This window comes from Phyllostomus hastatus, unplaced genomic scaffold (genome assembly GCF_019186645.2).
Source record: "Phyllostomus hastatus isolate PE091 unplaced genomic scaffold, TTU_PhHast_1.1 phas_contig_148, whole genome shotgun sequence".
Lineage (NCBI taxonomy): Eukaryota > Metazoa > Chordata > Mammalia > Chiroptera > Phyllostomidae > Phyllostomus > Phyllostomus hastatus.
The window spans coordinates 21,722,539-21,748,122 of record NW_025333607.1 but is presented as its reverse complement, the minus strand read 5'-3'; the positions used below and the strand labels follow the sequence as shown (position 1 = coordinate 21,748,122).

Below are 25,584 nucleotides of genomic sequence, written 5' to 3'. Positions count from 1 at the left end.
GGTTGCAGGCTATGGCCCCCAGTAGGGGGTGCGCAAGAGGCAACCACACATTGATGTTTCTCTTCCTCTCTATTTCCCTCTCTTCCTTCTCTAAAAATAAATAAATAAAATCTTTTTTTTTAAAGAAGAGATACTAGCAATGACCACATGGCTGCAATGCCATTGTTTAAAAAAAAAGTACATCTAGAGAGACTAAACTGAAACTCCTGATATCCACCTTTTCCCAAGGAAGGCCCACCGTTTTCCTTGAGCTAGAAACAATACCCATTTGCCTGGGTGCTTTCTGTTTCCATTGCAAAAAATAAAAGGGGAAGTGGGGGCGGGGTTTGAACCCTTAGAACCAGACGGCCCGGTATGGCGCTTTCCAGCACACAGCAGGAAGCCATGAGTTTAGGTACAGCTGAGGGGAAACGAAAATAGAAACCAAGTCCGGGGTGCTGGTTTTTACTGGCGACACGGTCCAGCTCGAGGTGCTCTAGGAAATGGGAAAAACCAGCGCCGGTGCCCAGGGCTGCACAGTGCGGCCCCGGGGCCGGTAGGTGTTCAGGCCGCTGAAGTTGCAGCCGTGGGGGAACGTTTCTCCTGGTGAGCCCCGGAGTCGAGCTCCGTTACACAGGCTGCGCCTCCCGCCTCCCGCCGTGCGCGTGTGGGCGGCGGGGGGTACGTTCATACCGCGTGTTCACTAGTGAACTCGGGGCTGCCCGGCCGCCTTCACGGGCTAGCAGTGCAAACCGGCGTGACCTCTCCCGGCTGTGAGAGAACCTGTTTTTCTCATGTGCCTCCTTCAGTAGAAGTAAATGAAACTGTTCATTCCAGCAAAAGGTGCCCTTTCCGTTGTGGAGGGGGGGTGGTGGTCTGTTGAAAAGGAAGGACGAGTCCAATGTCGTTGAAGGAGAAGTTCCCCGCCCCACCCCCCACCCCCCCGCAGAGTAATTGCGGCACAAAGCAGAGTCACGGCTGAGCCCCGGGACGACGACGGACCCTGGGAAACCGGGGCCTCGCAGGGACACTCCTGGGAGGGAGCCCCAGGCCGGGCCCGGAAAGGCAGGCCTGTCCTGGTGGCTCCCACTGGGGGGACACGGCCATTGTTTTGCCTTTTAATTAAACGTCGTTTTAACAGTGATGAGCCTTCTTTGTTAAGACATATATTATTCCATGGGTGTTTCCTAGGAAGAAAGTATACACACACACACACACACACACACACACACACACACTGATTCATGTTGCTTAAACAGGAAACTGATAACGAACGACACGGAAATGCAAAGCTCTCTTTGTTATTAAAATATTCAGGAGACCGACCCACGCTAAGATAATCAAGCAACTCTGTAACTGTATTTATAAAACAAGCCGTCTCCGTTTTAATCACAGAAAAACACCACCAGTTAATTCTTTACATCATGCTATTTTGGAGGTTTTTATAGCCCCTTAAAATTCCTGTGGAACAGCATAGAGCTCTATCCAGTAAAATGCTACAAATAGTGTATGTAGCATAATTTTCCACTGTATTTTTTCCTCTGAAAAAGCACTCTGTTTGTAGAATTCAAGCAGCCGAGGCTGCCTGAAATCATGCAATACCTACGTGCTTTTCAAAAGTCGCATTTCATAAAGGGCATTTATTCTCCAGAATTAAAGTTTCCTGAATAGTAAATAGAGCTTTAAGTGATGCGAGCTGTCAGAGCCCCTGAATGTCAAGGTTAAAGCAGATGGTCCTTTGTGGGTTTTGCTGCTTCGGAGAAGGAGAGAAAGCCAAACAATTAAGTCAAACCAGCCTTACCTTAGACTTTCTTCATCTTTGTATATTTGTCATAAATAACCATTTAAATATCCCTCGAGGTTAATATTTTCTGGTTCAATGGGAAAGTACAGAAAAATTAATATATTCATACATAATACGAAGTAATCGAGACTGGAACGTCTTGTTTGTAGCAAAATTTTATTTTCAAATAACCATGAAAAGTATCCAGTTACTCTTCAGATTCATTTATAAGATCATGCAAGATGTAACATGAAGTTCCAAAAGAAAAAAATGTTCCTGACCATCCTAATAGCTGAGGAAAAAATACACAGAAATGCACACCCAGAACTTTCTACATATGGCTCATGCCTGGACCCTTATTCTTGCCCGGTTCCTGTTAGTTCAGCACGAGATACATGTCGTGCAAAGAAGCAAAACGGAATATTCCCAGGGAAGGAAAGCATGTCTTTAGGATGCATGATGAGTGTGCGTTTGCCATATTAATATTCACAGAGAAGTGTCGGAAGGCGTGATGGTAGATGGAAATGTCTATTTTTAGCGCAGCCAGGAAGAAGTTTAATTGTGGTTGTCTGGCCACTCGCATCACGGGTAGGCACCTCCTTGGGTGCCATGCACGGTTCCGAAGTTTGGTTTTTGCTATGCAAACAGGTAAAACGAAATGGAAATGTCCCCAGGGGGCAATCAAAAGAATGTAGTGACTTCGAATTATCATTTGTTTTAAAAATAAGGTCAATGGTACTATTGTTCTGAAAAACACAATTATAGGGGCTGAATAGGTATAATAAAAATGTTTCAGAATCAGTGACACCAACAGTTTTTTTTTAAATGTCCTATTTTTGAAACTGGCTGTAAAGCAAAGAGCTACGGTTTTACTTTAGAGGGTTTTTATTTATTTACATATTCAGAGTTGGTTCCCAATTACTAGAAACATGAAACAGATCCAGAAGGCCGACCCAGAGTTTGTACAAATGCACCGTCTCGGAGGGAATACATCGCCGTTTCTTCACTCAGGACTCGGTCCCAGCGCCCTCGTTTAACCCTGGTGTCTGCAGAGCGTGCCCTGTGACAGGTGCTGAATCACCTCGGGCTCACGAACTCTCTGCACGCAGAGCCAGCTTTGTGTGTAACCTAGCTGACGATTCAAGAGTCAAACTCCATACAAAACTGGGTGTTTCTTGTTATCTTTTATAACAAGGGGATTATCCACAGGCGTTTCCTTCAGAGCCGTGAGCCCACATTTCCATTCCGGAAGGTTCCCCTCTAACACCTTCCGCGTGACCCCCGCCAGCCCACCGCAGCAGAAAGGGAGATCATATTTCTACGTGGCTTCCAAAACGCTTTGACTCCAAAGAAAGGTTACTGTAAAAGAATGTGTCGTGGATTCTACTGGGGTTGTGTTCAATAACGCTATCTTTTTTGTTTTTTTAGGTGATGAAAAATCACCATGGTCTTAGAAGTGTTTACTTTGGGTGCCTGATCAGGGAGCTTTATCCTTATGTGAGGTATAATAAAGCCTGCCCACTCCGTAAGTCAGCATCAACATGGCTAATGCATGGTTCAGCATTAACAGAACCAAACAGACAGATACTCACACTAAAGCTTTTTCTGCCCAAGATCCACTTGCCAGAAGTTAGACTAGCCCAGGCACCGGGGAGGCAGAAGCTATGAAAACTTAGCGTCCTGATTCCCAACAAGAAATCCGCATCCTTCGTTTCTGAGCTAAAGAGCAAGTGTGTCACTGCCTGACTCACAGGCAGCTGGACTCCCTGGGGACAGGCCTTCGGCTCTGTCACCTGCTCTGTTCTCTTCCCACTCACCTAATTAGTGCTCCTTCCTTTCACTTTTTCGCCTGCTTCGAATTCGTAGTGGGTTTTTTTTTTTTTTTTTCAGATGTCTACTTCCCATTATGTTCTTTCCCTCTTTGGTCTCTTCCCACATGTCACACACGCCAGGCAAATACTTCAAGGTCTGAAAACCTGGGTGAGGTTCCAAAATATCTCTAAACAAAACTGCAGTAGGTGATGCAAAAGAGGAGCAATCCCCGCAGAACAGGGGTTCCAACAAACTAGCTGGAAATGGACGGGAAAATCTGTGTAAGTTGCTACAGCCACACAGAAGGTTTCAGAGAGGCGTGAAACATTCGGGTAACTGACAAAACCAGCATGCTTTGGGGTCACTCAGACCAGTGTACTTGTCATGGTGCATTATTTTTGTTTTTGTTTTTTTAAATCAGTGAGTTGTTTTGTTTGTTTTTTGTTTTTAGTATTCAGGAAGTGAAAGCATTTAAGAAAACATTCAAAATTCTGAGAATACATGTAAGTGAAATATTTAATGTCTGTCATTCATAAAAGTTACATCATTTACATAGGGTTCATTTGTATATAATAAAAATTTCATCATAATGAAAAATTTTCTGGAAAGTTATATGTTAACTTGCTTAACATATGCTTTGGATATACAGCTAAATAGGAATCGTTAAAAAATTCTTCAAATATTCCCTTTACAATGAAAAAAAAAACCTGATTCCTAAATATGTGTTTCTCTTTCAACGTGCTTGTCTGTAACATCACATTTGGTTTGAACTGTGCAAAGACTGGACCTTGCACAGTTCAGAGCATATCTGTATACGTCAGTAAATTTGCTCATTGCATAGCGAACACGTAAACTTACAGAAGGTCTGTAAATTTTACTCTAACACTCTAAAACGTTGCTGAAATTTTACGTGATAGTTTATTCTAAGGTTTATTTTTGTTGCAATTTAGGGAAGGGTTGTTCCTTTTTAACTTTTAATACATGTCAATTGATACAACAAGAAGTCATGGAAAGTTAAACCCCAAGTAAGTCCTTTTAGCCTGGACTACCAGAGTTGAACCTCATAATATCATTTCACTTTTCTCCTAAGTACAAATTAAAAATGCATTGTTCTGCCTCTCCGGCAGTGTTCAAAATTCATTTTCAACAGCGTGTATTTAACATAAAGTTAACTATGTTTGCATCAAATAAAATGTTTATTAATGAAAGCTATTTATCATACAAGAAACAGCAAAGAGAATTCGTCATACAGAGATGCACACTAGGAGTGACAGGTGGAAAAGTGCATGCAGAGATTTCCGTTGAAAAAGGGAAGGAATAAACAATAATACTAAAATTACTGGGCTTTGATCCCTACCCTCTCGCGTGAGTGGTAGCTTTTCTCTGGATTTACAATTGGAAAACGCCATGAACAGGTCGGGCTGGTACACATTGGCAAGCGAGTGAAATGCAGGTTGGGGACTATACAACCAGTATGCTTGACAAATGTGCGGATTTTTTTTTTCAGTAATAATTTGCTTCAAATATGGGGTGTGCGTGTTACTGCCAGGTTGCTCTGTTTGTACACGGTGTACCTCATTTTGTTTTAAACCACATCGGTTTAAGCCTCCGTTTGTGTTAGGAGCCATAAAGAACAGCATTGTTGTTAACACTCAGTAAATGACATTTAAGTCTTTCCTCTCGCTTGCTCTTTTTTTGTTTTGTTTTTGTTTTTTGTGGCTTTTTTTTTTGGCTCAATAGATTTTAGCATGTGTGATTCTGATAACCTAATATTGTCTTTGTCTTCACTGCTGTGGATTTCCGATCAAACTTTCCCCGTCTTTTAATACTTTAGGGAATTTTCAAACGTCGGGATGTTTGGCTGTAATGCCCCAAGATTTGTTCTCCCTGAAAAAAATCATAGTGACAATGTATTAACTCCAGAGCAACTTGGCTTTCAGGGGTCTGCAATTTCTATGTAGATTTACAAATACCCACTGGTGCTCAAGAGACCTAGCATTAAATCTTAATCATATTTAAGGCTTCTTTTCATGCAATTACTTTATCTGTTAGTTATCTCTCTCTCTCTCTCTCTCTCTTTTTTAAATTCTAAAAATTGGGCTGAGTCAAATCCATGGGGCATTACTTTTATTCTAAGAAAATATATTTAAAGGCAATTCTGAGTTGAACTACATTGCATATGCAATGGTGTGTACATTTAAAAGGAACCAGAAGTTTGGAAATCTCAAAACTATTTGTATGTTTGAATATTTAAAAAAATTGTCATACTATTTTAATAGCTTTTGAATACAGATATTGGAAAACACTAGTCCAGTTAGACCTTAAATAAAACTGCTGGGAAATAAAACTCCTTAGATTCAAAATGGTTTATTCACACAAATTTAATAGGATAAATCACAATTGTTTGGTCCATAAATATTTAGGGGAAATAGTTTCTATACAATGCATTTATCAATAAACAAAGAAACATGGACGATTTTGCTAGACCACTTACTGTACTAGAAACACGAAGCTCAATATATAAGATTATTGAATTTATCAACTATATTTGAAAGAGTGCGCACCGCTTTCTATGACATGTTGCCCCTCTAACAGGATACACCATAAAAAGAGTTTCAGAAATCAGAGGTAAAACAGTACAAAACTAGTGAGGTGTCAAAGGGCTTAAAACAGTTAATTTAACAGACAACACATATATCCTGATTTTTCACAAACTTACTTCCAAGTTATATCATAAGGCACATAGGAGAACTGAGTTATAATTAGTCTACTTAATAAAGTAGATCTATAGTACCATATATTGTTCTGTCAAAGAACAAAATTTATAAGCATCAACATTTTACCTGTAAAAGTGTATCAATAAGATCTCAGCCTTACCAGGGTTGTTTGGTCTGGTTAGTGGTAAATGCCCAAAGTGGAATAGAAATAGGAAAAGTCAAGATTTAAGCTCCATAGAAGATGATAACCACACTTGCTGAGTACACCACGGCAGTCACACCTTTCTTCTGTTACAGTGTTAACTTACCTTCCATCATACTTTTTTTTTAAAAAATAAGCTACTTTCTGTGCTAATTTTCTAAAGACCCTGAGCAAAAGTTACAATAATGCACTTTAATGTGGGCAGTGAATCGTCAATATGTAACCACGCACCTACACAGCCAGAGGACACCTTCAAAATCTATTAAATAGCCACTTCGACCACCAGAGGAGATTTGAGGGGTCCGAAAAGTGGAGAAAATGTGCAAAGTTATTCTTAACAATCCACTAAAGCAAGACATATATCTTGACTTCTTTTTTTTTTATTTCTTTATTATTTTTTTTTAGGAAATCCACAATCTAATTGTAATTTAACTACAACGGAAGCATGGAGATGAACATTCACCACTGCCCAGACCATTAAGATTTCCACTTAAATTAAAAGAAAAAAATGCTACTGTAAACTAGGAAATATATTCAGATCAGCATCCACGAGGCTTCTGAGTTTATCTACATTAAGACTGATGACTTCAAATCTCTAATGCCAGAAAAGTTTTATTTTTTTTCTGACCAATATATCATCCTGTGCCAATGGAAAATAAAAGCAAAACAAACAAAAAAAAACAAAACAAAGAATTCTCAGAGGCAGTATTCGTCTACTAAGTTTCTTTGTTAACATGATTCACGGAGCATGCCAGACACAATATCGTGGTACAGCTGAAGCCAATCCATAGAGCTATTAATTAAGTTAATTAAGTTACGCTGATTTTTTGACTTCTTAAAAAGTTATATTTTGCTTATTTCCACTTTCCCTGGGGGGGGAAATTAATTTAGAAAGAATGGTTTTACAACTACCATCTGTAGCTTTTGAAAGTTAAACGAGCACAGCATTTCAAGTTCTAGCTGGAATTTCAGGGATACGTGGGGAGTTTCAGTCTGTTCAGTGTTGTCCAAATGCCCGAGAAAGCCACTGACTGAGGCGAGTGTCGGACACGAAGGGGAAGTCCCCCTCCTGGAATAGAGGTCCACCCTAATTAATTCAAGTTCATTAACCCTTCATAGTTCAGCTGCCTCAGTTAGTGCTAGTCTTTCGTCATATTTCTGTCTCATTTGTAAGAAAAAGGAGCAACCAAAACATGTTTTTCAGTTTTAAATTTTTAAAACTGTAAAGTTTTCAAAATCCCCGAAGTATGCATACAATTGCAAGATTTAATAAAGAGCTGTGATTGACTATCTGATACTTTATTAACCTAATCTTTTAAGTGGGATTATGATTACCCAAAGACTGCTCTCTTTTTTTTTCCCCCTTTGGGATTCTGGAAATAAGTAACATACAATTGTAAGAGGCACTTAGAACGATTCAAAAACTCCCCTTACCGACTGAAAGATCTGATTTTTTTTAAATCCAAATACACTTTGTAGACAAAAAAATAAATAAATACACTTTGTAAAGGAGACAATACTGTAAACTCGTTCGCCAAGTGGCTGCGGATGCTACACACCAAGTGTCGTTTTTATTTCCCAAGTGTCTGTGGGTGGGGGGTGGGGGCGCGGGGTGGGGGATGGGAGGGAAGGTCTCGTAAATAATAAAATAATCATTAGAATAAGAAGAGGGGGAGGAGGAAGCGGTTTCAGGAAACCAATGTTAGAAAAGGCTCGTTAAGGTAGTCTGTGAGGGGCTCCCGGCCTCGCGGCCGTCCGTGTTAGAGGTCACGGCCGTCACTACGGGGAGAGTGGGGTTGGTCAGGTCGGTTAAAGTGGTCGCCGTGCCGGGCGGGGTGAGCGCGCCGCTGTCCGCGGGGGGCGGGGCTGGAAGCGACGGGCCATCCGCCTTATCGACACCCCCATTCTCCTGCCGCAAAAGGTTCCTTCTGAATTTGGCTCGTGCGTTTTGGAACCAAACCTGCAAACCAATCCCAACGGAGGTCTTTACCGATGTTTATGTTTAGACTTTGTTTTTCTCTGCCTCCCTTTCCTTTCTTTCTTTTTTTTTCTTTTTTTTTTTTTTGGTGTGGGAAGGATACAGGTTTCTCTTTTAAATACATCTTTTAAATATAATTGTTTCTTTTTCTTGGGACAGAGGGCCATTTTTCTCCCCCTCCCTCTCTCTCTCCCTCTCTTTCTTTCTCTTTTTTCTTCCTTTCTTTTTTCCAGGACAGACTCATCTAACACACACTGCAGATGCCCTGCCCGTGCCCCCCCCCCCCCCCAGCATTAACAAGAGCCACTGACTGGGGACAGATGGCACAGCACTGGAGACACCATGGAGATGGAGGCAGGGAGAGGAGGGGCAGGAGCTGCACCCTGCGCTGTCAAGCACTGTTTCCGGGGAAGGAGGAGGAGCGGGGTCCCAGGTCTCTCCAAGTACAATTCACTCCTCTGAAGCGGGCATCGCGGGGGCGGGTTTCAGGCTGTTCCTGGGTCTGGCACAGTGTGGGTGCTCTTGGCACAGGACATATTTCTGGGCCACGGGACCCCCAAATGCCCGCTGTGGTTGGCCTCTGAGACCTGGAGGGCCACCACAGGTGAGCCGATGCACCCCCCTGGCGTCTCAGTGGTGGGACAGTTCTATGCTGCTGCCTCTACAAAAGCAAGTGCACGGCCCATGTAGCCCCGGGGACTTGGTTTTTAAATGTGGTTCATTCAAAAGGGAAAACACCAATTGGTCGCTGAGGCCCTCACCCTACTGTGGCTTTGGGGGAGTTGGAAAAGAGGGTCGGCCTGAATGGGGGGTGAGCAGGCCAGCAGGTCCCCCACAAGTCTGTGCATGGAGTCCAACTCCTTAGCCTCCAATGCCACAGCCTGTGCGGATAACATCCCTGTGTCTGCAGACACTGAGCTGTGCGGGCTCCGGAGGACCCCTCTGTCCACCTCGGGGAGCACGTGGCTGCATTTTGAAGACCCTGGCTCTCTCTCCGGGCCCCTTCCCCGAGCCCCTGCGCAACCCCAGTACACCCTCCGGGACAGTCAACTCATGAGGAGCAGCCTGGGCAATACCTGCGTGGCTCCACAGGGGAGAGAACTACTCTCACGGGCCAGGGGGAGGGAGTGTATGCACAGCCAACGACGGAGCCTTCTTACCTGCAAGACCCTTTTGGTGAGGCCGGTCTTCTGGGCCAGCTGCTTGAGGTCCTTGGCGTCCGGGTTGTGGTTGATGGCGAAGTAAGATTTCATGGTCCGCAGCTGGTGGTGCTTGAACGAGGTGCGCATGCGCTTGGTCTTCTGGGAGGGCGGGTAGGGCTGCTGGTCTCGGTCCAGGTGGTCGGCCTCGTTCTCGTTGCAACCTGCGGTGGGCCCGGGAAACGAACGGGGGCTCAGTGGGGACGCCTGCCCCGGCGGGAGGGGGACGCCGTGACCACGAGCTACCGTGGGAGACACGGTCCACCCAGTGAGGACAGGTAGCCAGGCAGCGGGAAGAGGTCACCTGCCGGAGTCCGCCAAGCTGACCTGTTAAGGTGGCACAGCCAAAGTTTACGCCCTGGAAAAACATCGGGTAGACCTCCTCGTTTGCTTAAGGGTTGCTAGGGAAACCTGAGATGCATTAGTGCAGGAGTGAGAGAATTCTCCATGAACGAGAAGGAAACACTTGTTTTCCTAAGTGCTTGCGTGCACACGCCTTCCACACACACAGGCCCGAGAGACCCCACGCTCGGTCTTCGTCTGTGACGTGGCCCCCGCCCCCCGAAGGCAGGCTGTCTGTCTGTCTGCCTGTCTGTCTGTCTGCCCCGGGGCTGTGCAAGCAGCTCCCTTCAGCTCCCTCCAACGGGAGGGCCTCTCAGCAACCAGGCAGCCAAGGTGGGTTCCAGGTTCTAGCCTCCCCCGCTGCCCCCACAGCCTTCTCCATCGGGAAAGAGTTAGAAAGTGCCTGCAGGTGGGGGGGGGGGGGTTACACAATGCAACTGTGTAGATTTCTTACGTAATCCTAAGAATATTATTTTCGAGGGCTTTCTGGCTGCAACTGGTTCACGGGGAGGGCTGTGTCAGGCAGAACCCCGTCCTTCCTTGGAGTGCCTTTAATCGATCTTTCTGCAAGAGAGTGGGTCTAGACGTGTCTCCACGTGGCTCTTGCCTGAAGCGCTCCCCACGGCAGGCAGAGGGCAGACGCCGGGAGCTCATTGCCAGGCTCACGTCTTGGCCCCGCTGCTCTGGGTGTTTGTGAGTGGGACTCGCGCTGTGGCCCTGGCTGGCCTGGCACCAAGTGGGTGGCGTCCCCCCTCCCCGGGCACAGCCCTCCTCAGCACAGGGGGCAGAGCAGCCCAGCCTTTGAAACCAGCCAGAAAGTCATTATCCCCGGGACATGAAGCCGTGCATTTAAAAGGTCATTTCCAATAACCTACTGGCTCCACGCGGTAAACGCAATTACCACATGAAAACATCTTGCTAAATATTTACTGATTCTGCCAACCTCGCAACATATAAGACATGCCAGTTTCTCTTCCTGTAATCCTTAATTCAGGTACTTATCTGATGTATATTCACATCTGACCAGCCTGAATCTCTGGTGCGTTATAATAGAATATTTAAAATCAACCCGATCATGTTCTTGGGGGTGGGGTGGGGGGAAGGGAAAGAAACCTTAGTGCTGACGTGAGTGAGGCATCTCTTAGCATGAGCTCCTCTACTTTGTTTGGTAAAATAGTATCTGCCTGCTGTGCTCTGGTTAGAATTACTTTCTAAAAATTATTTTCAGGAACTCCGTATAGCTACAGCTACATCAGGAGGTCAGCTACTGTGCATTGCAGAATGTATTTAACAAGAGATTCTTGCTCATGTAATGAGGCTGGGCATGAACTAATGTCCCCTTTGTTTATATTCCCATAAGACACAGAAGTAGGAGGGCACCGTGGCAACAGAGAAGGTGAGTTCACCTTTGAGCCTTTTAAGTCAAGCACAGGACGAGAAGCCCCAAAAGCAAGCCATCAAGATTTTGTATCTCTGGTCATCAGTAAAATCATCCAAGACTATCAGGTTGGCAAAATCAAGCCAACCTGAGGTCGAATCTAAGCTAGGATGCCCACCTCCAAATGTTGGGCACGGACATTGTAAGCCCCGCCAGCGAGAATAACACGCCTGTAGAAAAGACAGAGAAGGTGCTTTGAATTTTAGCCTATCTCCACCCAGCGGGGATATGTCAGGTTCAAATATCCAACAGAATTGCACTTTCCTACCCTCCCATGGATGAAACTGCATCTTATGACCTGCCATAAAACCACACTTATCTCCACGTAACGGAGCCATATTTCACAACCAGATTATAAACGTTCCCACAACAAAATGGGCTGAGAGGCCCATGTTAGTCACTGCAGGCTGCCTCCAAGCTTTCCTTCCTCTCGTATATAACACGCCATGCTTCCTGAACAGCACGTGACATTGAACATTACCCTGAGGACAGGAGACTTAACTTGGGTTTGATAATGACCCTCGCCATCCTCTGCCCCAAAGTCATATGTCTTAGAAATGAGTTTGATTTCTAACCTAACTGCGTCCCCATTAGCCTTTAAAACGGAGTTTGTGAAAAATAATTATAGGAAGGCTTGATAAAACTGTGTCTCCAAGCACGCACTCTATTTCCATGATCGATGACTCTTTAATCAGCACAGAATCTCAGTTCATGAAACACCATAATGGGCCTTGTTTTCACCCAGAAGACAATTGGGCGTGTGAGGAGACGGTTAGCACTTTATCGAACAGAGAGGGCTCTGTGTGGTTTTTCTGGGCCTGCGTTATCGCTTGCATTACTCAACTTAATAGAGCCATCCATTCCATCCACCGAGTGACTCGGCGCAATATCCTAAATGACGTGCGTGGAAGTACAAACGCATTATGTAAACCTGTGTACCCCCTGGGCCCACTTCTAAAGCTATAGGGTTTCCCGCCCTGATTTACGAGATGAAATGATAACTCTCTCCAAACTGGCTTAAACAGAAGCCCTAAATACACAGCTGGCGTGGCCACGTTAACGAGAACGTCTAACTATTTTATTTTTGCAGTCGCTAATGAAACGGTCTCCTGCATGCCAGTGAGCTTCTGTTCCCCGGGCGGCGAGCCTTCTGAGAAGTAACTGACCCCGGAGAGACCACCAGGGGTCAGTGCGAGGCTAATGTAACCGCTACCGGGAGCTCCTGAAATCGGGAAGGGAGAAGAGAAACTAAGGAAAGGGAGACTTTGAGAAGTGCCACAGCTGTCGGCTCTCGGTTCGTGCTCAAGTGCCTAGTGACACAGGAGATGCCTAGCCTGGACCCACCCTTTTCACCCCGGGGAGGGTTTTACTTCAATCCAGCACTCCAAATAAACTCTCCATGCCTCTCTCCAAAATCTCTGCCTGTTTGCAGAGATAAAACTAAATTAGGAATACCCACAGTAAAAGGCATTTGCCTTATGTCAGGCACCAACTGGTCTTTGCCAATGTTCACGTCTTCTCTGGAAGGCCTCGGATCACAAACATACTCTGTGTACATGTTTTTTGCCAACACGTCAGTGTGTACAATCATACTCGGTACCAACGTTCCTCTTTCCAAGGCTGGTTTCCACTGCAGCAGAGAGGCCCCGTAGGGTCCGAGGGAAGCGGGAGGAAATGAGCGCGAACTGAGGGTGCATTTTACTTCCTGCCTTCCAGCGGGTTGAACGTGCTGAAGCACTTCTTCCACTGGTTTTGTAACACGCTGCCGTTAGACTCGTAAGCATTTTCTAACGTTGGGTGGATTCTCTAGCCGGCACCTTTAACCCTCTTTCTCTAGACTATTTTCGCCTGATAGTAGAGAAATACACACTATTTGCTGGTACCTCTGGGCAGGCCCAGCAAGGACGGTGGGTTGACTAAAAGGCATCTGGACTAGTCTCATAGCAGCTCCCTGGGAGCAGGGAGGCCTCAGCAACTTTTCCTCCTTCAGGGGCAAGGAAGCGCCAGCCTTCTTGAGAACCTCGTAGCAGCACTAATGTGCAAACAAAAGGCCAGAATGGGAGGGAATGTTCATCCTTTTAAAGAAATAAAATTTGCACTCGCTGGTTCTCAGCGCAGTAAAGGAGCAAAATCCGACTGTCCCCAGAGCTCCTTGGACGGATCTTTCCGGCTTAAAGGAAGGTCCGAAGCAAGATCAAGTGTAGCTCATGGGGTTAAATGAACAGGCGCAAAGCCAGGCCGGCATCCGCTGGACAAGAAATGTCCTTCGCCTTCCTGGACTTTGCGGAAGCCCAGGGATGTCCTGCTTCCCGAGGACTGCCGGTGGCGGGTGTGCACCCCCGCTCTCTCCCCCCCCACCCCCTCTAATTAGGGCACTAGGGCCTTGGTGAGTGGCTCCAGATTCCGATGTCATCTTATATTAATAAAGAATAATTACTGCCCTGCCTTGTCTCGCCCCGGGGACCACGCATCAAAGGAGGCCAAGCCTGGGCGCTGGGCAGAGTGGCCCCGGACCAAAGCCCTCGCCTGCGCACAGCGGGAAGGGCGCGAGGCCGCGATCCTCCGCCGGGGGTTGGTAAAACCCAGGGGCACCCGCCGCCCCGATACCCAGATACGAAACCGCCCCGGGTGGGGGCCTTGGCGAGCCGTGGGCCCTCTTCCCTTCGCCCGGCGACCCTGGCGCCAAACCCGAGAGACAACTGCAGCCGCGCTGGGCTCCCCACCTTGCTCTCCTGGGGGCGAAGCGCGCTGCCCAGACGGACCCGGCCCCTTCGATCAGTTCAGCCGAGGACCGAGCGGAGGGCTGGAGGGGATCCCGCGCACCCAGCGGGTCCAGCCCTGAACATTCGGGCTCCGCAGAGCAGGGCTCCTGGAGCCCACCCGCTCGCTCTGGTTACGTGACCTCGGGCAGACCACTTCTCTGGTCTGCAAGGGACAGTGTTGAGCCAGGACAGAGATCAGGTGTCCTGCCAGGCTCCTGGGGGCAGGGAGGGGACGCTATCAGGGTCTGAGTGTGCGCTGGGTGCCCACGCCTCTGGCTGGTGCCCAGGTGCCCCCAGGACCAGCGTGGGGTTGCCGCGGTGAGTCTCCAAGGCCCCCTCCGGCAGAGCGGTGCCCCTGGCCTGAGTCTCCTACCCACTGGGGTTCCCAGACCGGCTGGACCAGGGCCAGCCCTTAGGCTCCCCCAAGTTGACCCAGGGCTGCTGGAGCCCCCTTTTCCCGGGGTTGGGGCTCCCAGGAAGAGCTGCCGCCCTTCCGAGTTAGACTGACCTTCTCAGGCCTGTCACCACCCTCACCCTTCCCCGGGCGGGCGGGGGGTGTGGGCGGGGGTGTGGGCTGGCGACCCACACCAGGGAACGGGCGACCGGGAGACGTGGGCGCCGACGGCTGTGCCCTGAGCAGCAAGGAAGAGGGGCGCTCCATGCCCGGTGCCCACGTTGGAGTTTTAGAGAAAAAGGGGCATCGGCAGAGGACCAAAGGGCAGGCCCGCCAGCCCCTGCGACCCCCGGGGGCCTGACCCGAGGCCTCTCTCGGCCTCCCTGGGGCCTGGGTGTCCGGCTGGTTCACCGCCCGGGGCAGCGGCTGGCGGGCCGGGCCGAGGACCCGAGGACGGAGGGGCAGGCCGGCTCAGCAGCAGACACCGATTCCCACCCCCCACCCCCAGCAGCTTTTCCCCCAGGTGGGGGTTTGGTGCTTCCACCCTCTCGCCAACCGTTTCCCGACGGACGCGGGGCGGTGGGCACAGCCCCTGCCCTCTAGGCAGGCTGGGGCTGGGCTCTGAAGAGTTCTTCCTCTCCTCAGCACCAGGGACAACCTTCCCTGGGGTCTGTGCCGCGGCTCCCACGCAGGAATCGCCCTGGGGCTGCTTCGCCCCAGTGGGCGCCAGAAACTAGCAGGCCCGATAACTCACGGGCAGCCGGGGCTGGACTCCGCCTGTCCCCGGGGCCGGGGGGGGGGGGTCACTGCAGCCCCGTGGCCGGTCATTACAGTGTTTTTTCGCCGCCACCTAAACAAAGGTTTCTCTCCCTCCCTCCCCCTTCCCCTCGCTCTCTCCCTCTCCCTCCCATCCGCGAGAAAGGGGCAGCGGTGACAAGCGCCTGTTCGCAAAGCACCTCCTGCAACCAGCTCTTGGGCTGGAAGCAGCTGTGCGGGCACCCTCTCGGGCGCAGCGTGTAGGGGCGCAGGGCAGCGGCGGCGGGAAGAAGGACCCACCTGAGCTGTAATTGACGATGTCCACTCCCAGCGCCGGGCTCTTCCGCTTCCGGGGCCGCCCCTTCTGCACGGTGCCCGTGCCGTTGAAGTACGGCAGGGCCAAGCCGCCGCCCTTGGCCGCCAGCTCGGTGTAGCTCAGCGGCGCCGGGTACTCCCCTTGCAAGAGGGTCTCGAAGTGGGCGCGACAGTACACCAGGCTGTCCTTCATGCCGAAATGGTCGCCCGTGGTCAGGGTCTTGTTGCAGGTGGAGCAGGTGAAGCAGCTCAGGTGGTAGACGGAGTCTCGGGCGCGCATGACCATCTCGGAGGCGGAGATGCCAAGGTGGCAGCGGGCACATCTCTGCACAGAGAACCTTCTGGAAGGAAACGGTCGAGTCAGGGCGCTGGGTGAGACAAAGGCAGGGCCATCTCCCGTGCGTGACCGTGGGCAGCAGTGGCCCAGGCCTAAGGCCAGAGGGCTCCGGAGGGGAGGACAGGGCCCTCTTGGCCATTAATTTTATTTGCTTTTTGGCCTGATAAACAGGACAAAGGACCCTCACGTTAAAGTGAGAAGAATCAGGCAAAGGATCCTCCGTTTCCTTCTCTGTAAGGTGGGGATTGAGGGGAAAGAACTCTGCACCAGTTAACTCACAACCCTATGGAAAGAATACTAAATTGCAACGCAGGTAAAACCGGCTCGCCCATCGCTCGGCGTTCTGTGAGCGAGCGGCGGTCTTCCGTGCGGATGCGGGAGCGCGCGGGCCGCGCGCGGGCAGTCGCAGAAAACGGCCGTTTTGCAGAGGAAAGCGGATTCTCTCCCAACCGCCTCTCCCGCTCCGGCTGCGCGGAGCTGGGTCACCTGCTCCTCGCTCTCCTTCCCGATCTGCCCAGCAGCGTGCGGCGGGAAAGGACCGTTAAACAGAGTGCCGGGCAGTTCGGGGGGTCTGGCGGGCAGGTTCCCACCAGCGGGAAAGGGAACTGGGAACCCAGTGGCCTGGCTTTCGGCAGAGGCAATCCTGCCTTCTCGTGGTCCCTTGCCTGATCTCCCGCCACCCGCGCGAAAACGCAGCGCCCAGCGGCGGCTGCTGCTGCTGCATCCCGTTCGGGTCTGAGGCGCGGAGTTTGCCCAGTTCGCAGCAAACGGAAAAATTCCGCTTTCCTCTCGGAGACGGGCGACGCGTTCATTTCCCCGTCCGGGGTCCCCCGATCCCTCCAAAAGCTGCGGGCGGCCGCCGGAGCGCGCGGGATTCCCTGTGACCCCGGGTCCCGCTACCCTCCATCTTCACGGCCCGCGTTGGGGCTGCAGCTTGAAGGTGTGTGAGCCGACGTCCCTGGTCTCGGGACCGATAACCGTACCCCGAAGGGGCGAAAGGTGGGGAACCGAACGGAGGTGGGGGCCTCCCGGGTTCGAGCAGGGGGGCCCGCCAGGTGTTTGAGGACGTAGGGACCGGTGGGGTGGAAATACCTGTAGTAATCCTCCTTGCAGTAAATGCTGCCGTCCTTGGCGAAGCAGGTGAGCTCAGACTCGAGGGCCAGTTTGCATTCACAGCACTTCAGGCATCTCAGGTGCCACTGTTTGTCCACTGCCAGCAGGTAGTACCTGTCGGAGATCTTGCCCCCGCAGCCCGCGCACAGGGCGGGCTTCTCCGGGCTCAGCGGGGGCATGCCCTGCAAGGCAAGCACGGTGCAAGCTGAGGAGGGCGCGGGCCCCGGGCGAGCGGTCCCGGGGAATCGCCGGGCCCGGGCGCTCGGACGCCCGGCCAGGGGCAAGGGCCGCCGCGCCCAGGACGACGTCGGGGAAAACGCGTGCTAATTTTCCCTCGCGGCTCACCCCCTTTCTGCGCTGTTCGCGGAACCGCTGGCGGCCTCCGGGGACTAGTCTCCGAAGGACACGCCGGCCGCCCGGAACCTCTTTTTGAAAGGCCAAGGCGCGCACGGATTGTAGTTCGGTGGATGTCTCCGAACTCAAATCATCACAGGATTTTTTTTTTTAAAGTTAAAGTGTGGCTTTCCGCACACACAAAATAAAACCGCGGACGTTGTTGCTGAGGAGCGGAAAGGAGGTAGGAAGGAGCACCGACTGTTTCTGAGCAACCAGCATCACAGTCCCGTCTCTCCAAACCCCTTTCAGCGTGCAAAAGCGGGGAGGGGTGTTCCCAGCCGAGTTCACGGCTTGGCCCACACTGTCTGGAGGGGGTGCATGTGGCAGCCCTTGTGTCCCTAATTTTCTGGGATGTTGGTCTTCTTCCCAGTCAGGGCACGAAGGGCCCGTGGTTCGGTCCTGCCGCACCGCGCCCCTGAAACACACGTGCCCGGGGGACCTTTGTCCTGAAACCCTGCTCAGGGTCCAAACTCAGCTTCCCGCCTGCATCCCCCACCGAGGACGGAGAAACCTCACCTGGACCAGCCCAGCCCGTGGAAATGCAGAACTCGGCTTTTTGTTGTTGTTTTTTTTAAACAGGAGGGCCATGGAAGGCAGGAGAAAAATCTAATCTCTGGACATTTTCTCCTTCAAGCCCAGCAGAAATGGGCTGGAGTTTTCCCACAAAACTGGGGCGGATCTGGAAAAGTAGTTTCGGCCTTGACCCAGACCGGGGGCGCGCACTGAACGCGTGTTTTAAATGTAGAAACATCCGCCCACTCGAGTCCTTGGTGGACCGCGCATACCGCTGAGCGGCCCTGGGCCATGCACTAGTTTAGTCGGAGCTACAGTCCCCAGTACGGTGCCTAAGGACCGGCCGGCCGGCCTGTGGCCACTTCCTGAGTTTCGTAGCTTTTCCTCCCCGGTTCTTAAGTGGGAAGGGGCAGCTCATAGCTGATTCGTCGGTTTTCTTTCCAGAGCAGACATGCCTCTTACTGTTAGGAATAGTAGTGACCGCGATACTGGATCCCACCCTTGAAGGTTAGCGCGATCTCGGACTCGGGCTGAGGGCCCAGCTCCAACGGCTTTTCATTAGGCTTCCTTGCACAAGGCTCGCGCCCTGCCAGGGACCCGAGAGCAGTCCTTGCTCGTTAAAGGGGCCCAGCCTAGCTACCAGCGACCCCGAAAACCGCTGGGTTTGGAGGTGCCAGGCTCCGAATGTCTGGAGAAGTGGAGGTGGCCCCGTCATCTCTAGTCCACTCCCAAGATCTCGTCATCAGACCCGAAACTAGGGACACCCGGCTCCCGCGGGGCCCGGACGCCTGGGCCGCGCGTCGCCCGCCCGCAGCCCGCGCCCAGCTCGCGATTCGCGCCCAGCTCCTCTCCCGGGAGGCGCCCGGGAGCCTAGGGATCCGGAGACCCGAGTCTGAGGTCTGCAGACGAGGACGTCTCCATCCTCTCGCTCCCTCGTCCCCGCTCTCCCGGGAAGGGCTGCGGCGACGGTGTGGAGCGCGGGGTCTCAGCACTGGGGACGTTTCGAGGGAGACAGAGAGAGGCCGGCGCTGAGCCCCGCAGACAGGCTGACTTGAGAAAACCCACCCGCCAGCGTGGCGTGTTCTCCCCACGACCCGCCATCCTCCTCGGGCCGCCGGGAACAGGGGCTCCAGAGCGCGCCCAGCTCCGGCACCGCGCGGGGCCCTCCTTACCGCGTCGCGGCCGTTGAGCTGCGCGCCTTTGGCCAGGCGGGCCTCCGTCTTGGATCTGCGCTCCATCTCCTCCATGATGCCTTGGATGTGGCCCCCGGAGATCCCGTGGAAGAGCATGGCTGGGGGGCGGAAGGGACACGCGCTGTCTTCTGCTCGGCACCCCACTATTTCCATATACACGCACCCGGGGCTCTCAGCTCATCCGAGGGAGGGCGCGGCCGGGACCGCGGGGGCTGCGCGGCGGCGCGGGAGCGCAGGGGCGCTCGGGGGACCCAGGGCAGGGGGGAGAGAGGGGAGGAGAGAGAGCAGACAGCGTGGAAGATAGTCTGGCTGGAGAGGGGAAACGCGTGGGGGACAGGAACGAGCCAAGCCCCGGCGGCTCCCCGAGGAGATGCGCAGAAAACAAACACGGGCGGAGGGGGGACAGGAGGCGAATCTCGCGGCTCCGAGAGATCGAGTTACTAATGAGAAACAACTGCAGCGAGGGAGGACCGCAGAGCGCGGTGCGGAGAGAGAACAGTTCCGAGCACAAAGAGAGGGAAGAGAAGCGCGATCTCCGGCGGCCCCCGGCTGCTCGCTCGCAAGTTCCCAGCGCCTCTAGGTTGGGTTGGGACTGCTCCTGCCCGGGCTGCGTCCAATTTGTTAAGAGACTAAAGCCAGCCCATTTTTGATAATTTAGTAGGAGGAGTTCTCTCCCCGGAGCTGCCACGCAGTTTTATTCAGACAACAAAGACCTGTCATACTCCTCTCAACCCCCTGGTGATGGGCAAGCGGGGACAAACATTGGGGAGTGGGGGCGGGGGAGGCCGCGGGAGGGGGCAGCGACTTCCCCCAGCGCGCGCGCGTGCGCGCGCGCGCACACACCCCCTTCCAAGACTTCCCAGCAATCGCATCTGCAAGGAGCCCTGATTGTCCCCGCCCCGGCGCAGGAGGCAGAGGGCCCGCCTGTTAGGTCCAAGTTCAGGGTCCGACCCCCAGCTCAAAGCAAACAGCGTCAGCTCCAAACTTCGGGTTTCCTCGTGCGGAGTTTCTGGTCCTCAGCTTACGGGACCCGAAGACGTAAATCTTGGAGAGCCCTTCCCGCACTCTCCGACCCTCCTCCCTCCGCCCACTTCTCAAGAAGAAAGTCGCCTCACCTCCCCGAGGGGGCCTAACGGTACCGGCGGCTGGAACCGCGCTCCCTGCCCCGCAGTGAGGATCGGGCTAGGGCGAGGAGAGCCTATGGGTCCAGAGTGTGCTCTCGTCAAGAAGATTTTCTGTGAAGAATCAGTGTGGGGATGGGCGTGGAGTCGCGGGCACACGCATGCAACCGGCCCAGGCGTGATGCCTGACTCTCCGACCCAGCTTGGGTCCACGGGGCAGTGGCTGGGGAGTGGAGCGTCCTCTTCGAAACCTGTCAGTGTGGGCAGCGACTCAGGACTCCCGGGAGCCTGGGGCACGCCCTGCTGCCCGCTGTCCCCACTGCCCTGGCAGGAGAGGGGACTTGAGAAATGGGCCACGGGGGCATTTAGGAGGGGGTGGGGGGGTCGTCACTGTGGAGGAGGAGAAGGTGAGAGCCGACCCGGGCCACGGCAGACCCGCTCGTCACCGCTCGTCACCAGAGGCCAGGTTGCTCTGCCTCCCTCCGGCCCTGGCAGGGCCCCCCCGCCCCCCGGGCCCTGTTAAAACACGTCCACTGTCCTCGGCGACGGTCGATTCATTCAAACCACCAGAAGTCCCCTAGCGGCCCCACACTGGAGCAGCGGCAGGAAGCAGCCCAGCATGAACCAGAGGGGAGGAAGCGGACCTGCCCTGTGCCCCCCGCCCTCCCTCCCTCCCCTCTGCCTGCTGCTGTCCCACCGGTCCCCACAGCCATCCCGGGGAAAGAGGGCCATGTCCTCGCGAAGCCTGGGTGCCTCAGGGAGGCCCCTGGTGGCAGCAGACTCACTCCCCTCTGTGGGAGCGACAGGAAACTTCCACCCAATCTAGAAAGAGGGGGTGGGGGGGCGCTTAGAGGGAGAGGAGGGAGTGGGGGAAGAAGGAAGGAAGGGAGGAAGGGAGGAAGGAGGGAGGGAAGGGAGGAAGGAAGGGAGGGAGGAAGGAAGGGAGGAAGGGAGGAAGGAGGGAGGGAAGGGAGGAAGGAAGGATGGGAGGGAGGAAGGAAAGAAGGGAGGAAGGGAGGAAGGAGGGAGGGAAGGGAGGAAGGAAGGAAGGGAGGAAGGGAGGAAGGAGGGAGGGAAGGGAGGAAGGAAGGAAGGGAGGGAGGAAGGAAGGGAGGGAGGGAGGAAGGAAGGAAGGGAGGGAAGGGAGGAAGGAAGGATGGGAGGGAGGAAGGAAAGAAGGAAGGAAGGGAGGAAGGGAGGAAGGGAGGAAGGAAGGAAGGGAGGGGGGAGGAAGGAAGGAAGGGAGGAAGGAAGGGAGGGAGGGAGGAAGGAAGGAAGGAAGGGGGGGGAGGAAGGAAGAAAGGGAGGAAGGAAGGGAGGTATGGAGGAAGGAAGGAAGGGAGGGAAGGGAGGAAGGAAGGGAGGGAGGGAGGAAGGGAGGAAGGGAGGGAGGAAGGAGGGAGGGAAGGGAGGAAGGAAGGAAGGGGGGGAAGGAAGGGAGGGAGGGAGGAAGGAAGGGAGGGAGGGAGGAAGGGAGGAAGGGAGGGAGGAAGGAAGGGAGGGAGGGAGGAAGGAAGGAAGGGAGGAAGGAAGGGAGGGAGGGAGGAAGGAAGGAAGGGAGGGAGGGAGGGAGGAGGGAGAGAAGGGGAACCCCGGGGATGGCAGCCTGGCCCTCGTCCCGAAGCCCGGGTCTCCGAAGCTGCTGGAGTCGCCTCTTCCATAAACCCCCAGACCCGGCGCATCCCTTGCTCTTTTCTCGGGGTCAGAAATAACGTTATTCGCAGACGGGACGCCGTGGCCGTCGTGCCGGTGCCAGAACGCAGCTCATAAAACACAATTTCACACAAAAATGAAGCCAATCAAGGGGACTAAGCTGGAGACCTAGCCCCCTCGCCTTGGCAGCCCGAGCGGACAGCAGGGCAGCTATTTACTGTGAGTAATGTAATTAGCCCCTTTGGACGGAGATCAGTGAGCTTTGCAAACCCGCACACGCAGGCGGAGGGACCCACGCAGGGGCCGGGCGGCCCCCTTTCAGAGACAGCAGGTCCCATCACAAAGGGGCGATCGCCTCCCACAAGTCAGCGGCTAAGAGGGCTCAGACCCCCCCCCCCAGGAGGAGGAGGAGGAGGAGGAGAAGGAGGGGTTTCTGAGGAGCACAGCGGTCCATGAACCTGAGGGGGCTCCAAGGAGAGAGGGAAGATGGGACCCCCGTCCAGGGACTTGTTTTCCCTGGTTTCTGGGCTGCACTCTTGCTGCCTTGCCCTCCGCCCTCCCCTCCCAAATGGGGGGTGGGGGGGGTGGTGGTGGTTTGGAATTTGGTTTGGTTGTTCTTGGACTTTCGACTCTGCTCGGCCAAAGGAACAAAGAGTCTGAGAACACCAGCCTCTCCTCGCAAGAGATGAGTTTGGAGACTCCGCAAAGTGAAAGTTTAACCAAGAACTGCGGGGAAAGGCCGGAACTTTGTGGAGAGCGTCCAGGGCAGCCAGAGACACGAGTCCTGGGAGCCAGCCAGCCAGCCAGCAGCCACCCACCCCTCAGGCCCACACCTGTCTGCATTCACCCCGCAGGTGCTGAGCGGGCAGGGCTCCTCCTGCAACCAGTGTCCGGCTTGCATCCCGGCTGCGCCTGCTTCTGCTTATAAACGTCGGGTAACAAGCTCCTGCCCCCCCCCCCCCCCGGGATCTGCTACTTCCCATAAAGAAGCCGACTGCCAGGGTTCCTCCCTGTCAGCCAGTACAGGACGTTTGCTGAAAGCCAGGGGTGGGGCCGGGCTTCGGGACTTTGGGAGGTCCTTGTCAGTCGTTCGGAAACTGCAGCCCAGCCCCCTCCTACCGCTCTTTAAAGAGGAAGGGGGAGAGGGGGCCTCAAGAATTGGGTGTGTGACCTGGGGTGTCCTACCCTTTCAGTCTCCGAGCCCCAGAAAACGACCCAAGAGGGCCGGCCCCGCCTCACCACACCTCACTCTGCACGGACAGGGTGCACTTTATGGAGAACGTCTTTGTGGCTGTGACTTCTTTCGCTTTCCACGGAGTGACACCCCCCCCGCTCCTAGTAGTCGTCTGCCCCGCCCCCACAGCCTGCAAGACAGGGTCCCCTCTGTGGACCCAAAGCCTCACTCAGAGCAACGGGGCCCACCCTGGGCCGGGCTGCGCCCCCGCCCTGCCCGTGACACCGACCCACTCCCCTGGGCTCTGCCAGCCACACACCCGGCTACAGCTCGAGGCCGCACTCCCCTGCCCTGAGGGGGAGCTGGACTGAGGGTCGGGAGTTCAAGGTCCTGAATTCTCTGTCCGCCAGGACAAGGGTGGCAACCTCGGCCCCCGGCTGGGACCCAGACTCCCTGGAGGGAAGGACAGGGGGTGGAAGGCTTTCCCCACGGGCCGCAGACCTGCATCTCCGGGGAGCCTGAGCAGCCCAGGTCTTCTTAGATTTGAACTCTGGAGGCCAAGGTCCTGTGCCCCAGGTTTGCCCGTAAAGGGCAGGGGTCACCTTTCCTCCTGACCCCATTAAGCTGGTTGAGGAGGAGCCCCTTGGTCTGGAAGGTGCAGCCATTGAGGGTTTGCCGGCATCCCGCGAGTACCCCAGGGCCCAAGGTGTCAGTGTTGTTCTGGGCTTGGGAACCCGCACGGAGCGCGGCGCCACCCAGCCCTAGGCGCACGGCTGAGTCGAGTGGGCTGGGAGCTGATGGCCGGGAGGCGCCGGGCCTTTCTCCAGTTCGGTGGACTGAGGGACCCTTCTGTGCCAACCTTCCCCACCAGCGAGGGTGGCAGGTCCAGACCGGCGCAGCCGTACGGCGCGCCTCTGACAGTCTCACGATGAGAGACTCTTTCAGGGCCGGAGAGGAGCCGGCTGGGGCTCGGCTGCTTGGAGGAGGCGCGGCCCTCGCACCTCTCCCGGCCGCGGGCTCCGTGCGCTCCTTTCCTCGCGCGCTCTCCGCGCCCGCAAAGCCCCTCCGGCCGCCCGCTCCCGCCACGCCCCTTCCCTCCGGGGCCCGGGTTCTCCGGCCAGAGCTCGGCCGCCGAGCGCGGAGCAGCGCGCCTAGGCCGTCCGCAGCCCCTTTACCTGCCATTTCCGCGCCGCCCCGGGCCCCACCGGGCACATCCGCGCGGCGTCCGATGAACCGGCTGCGCGGGGGTCGGAGCGAACAAAAGCGAAGTGGGCGAAGCCCGTCTCTGGTGAGGACGCTGTCTTCCCTGTCCCCTCGCCCCTTCCTGGAAGGGTCCGAGCGCGGCCCTCACGCCGCCGACCACGCTCGGCTCGGGGCACCGAGACCTCCGCCCCCACCTCCGCCCCGCGGATCCTCAGAAATTCGGAAGGAAGACCGAAGCTGGGAGACCCCGGCCGAGACTGTGTTTGAGAGCCTACGCAGCGCGGGGTGATTTCTAAGACAAATACGCTCCCAGAGAAGGTGCGCACGCACACGCGGGTGCGCCCATACACACTCTCACACACGATGTGCACACCCGCCCAAGGGAAGGGGCAGAGAAAACGAGGAGGACCCGGGCACACCGCTCACCTGCCTCCAGCGTCGTGCCGTTCAGCATCCTCGGCGCCGAAGGGGCTGATGGCGCCCGGATGGTGCCCGAGCTACAGAGAGGAGCCGCGCGTCAGCCCCGCGGTGCGGGGGGTGGGGTGGGGGGCCCGCGCCTCCTCCCGCCTACGGGGTCAGCCGGACCGTTACCCGGGGCGGCCTCGGGTGCCCGCGGGTGCCGGGATGCTCGGGGCTTCCGGCCTGCCGTGCCCGCCCAGGGCAGAACACTGCCCCCGCCAGGCCCCCGCCCCCGCCATCGCGGTCTCACCTGGAAGTCAGAAGGTCCCGCCCGGAACCTGGGCGAGGGAGGTCGGGAGGCGGCGGCCGGAGGTGCTGGCCGGTCCCCGGGTCTCCCGAGGGCTCCTCTGTTAATCCAAATAAATACACCGCGTGAGCCGTTGGACGGGAATCTCTCTCTCTTTCTCTCTCATCCCTCACCTCTGGCCGGCAGCTCTCTCCACCTGTCTTTTATTTTCTGTTTATGCTTCCATCTCGAGAAGGGGAGGAGGTGGGGTGGGAAGAGGGACCCCCGGGCCGGCGCCCGGATAAGCTCTCCGAGTCCGAGTCCCGCCCTTCCAGCCTCTCAGTAATCCGGGGAGGTGTTAATGGAGGCCTCGCCGTTACAGAACCTCATAAAGCCCCAGCATCTTGAGGTTTGGGCGCCACAGGGGGCTGAGGTCCGGCGGCGCGCCCTGGGCTCGGCTCCCCAGCCGCCGTGGCCCTCCCCCGAGCTCCCACCTAGCAGATGCCACCGGCAGCCGAG

The 25,584-nt window shown here is 54.5% G+C and overlaps 1 protein-coding gene across 3 annotated transcripts; it reads right to left on the bottom strand.

Annotated features, from left to right (window-relative positions):
• Nucleotides 1-4,967: 4,967 nt before the first annotated feature.
• LHX9 (LIM homeobox 9) lies at nucleotides 4,968-25,102 on the bottom strand. Of its 3 annotated transcripts, XM_045816912.1 has the most exons (7): nucleotides 25,090-25,102; nucleotides 24,807-24,877; nucleotides 19,209-19,327; nucleotides 17,107-17,309; nucleotides 15,663-16,018; nucleotides 9,632-9,834; nucleotides 8,196-8,453 (listed from the first exon to the last, which is right to left on the bottom strand). In XM_045816912.1, exons 2-7 carry the CDS (start codon nucleotides 24,832-24,834, stop codon nucleotides 8,196-8,198), a joined length of 1,167 nt encoding a protein of 388 aa, XP_045672868.1. In that variant the 5' UTR covers nucleotides 24,835-24,877; nucleotides 25,090-25,102. The 3 variants fall into 3 exon arrangements, with proteins under 3 accessions (XP_045672877.1, XP_045672868.1, XP_045672859.1); XM_045816921.1 differs by lacking the exons at nucleotides 8,196-8,453; nucleotides 24,807-24,877; nucleotides 25,090-25,102 and adding an exon at nucleotides 4,968-5,461 and having other exon boundaries at nucleotides 19,209-19,382; XM_045816903.1 differs by lacking the exons at nucleotides 24,807-24,877; nucleotides 25,090-25,102 and having other exon boundaries at nucleotides 19,209-19,382.
• Nucleotides 25,103-25,584: the final 482 nt, after the last annotated feature.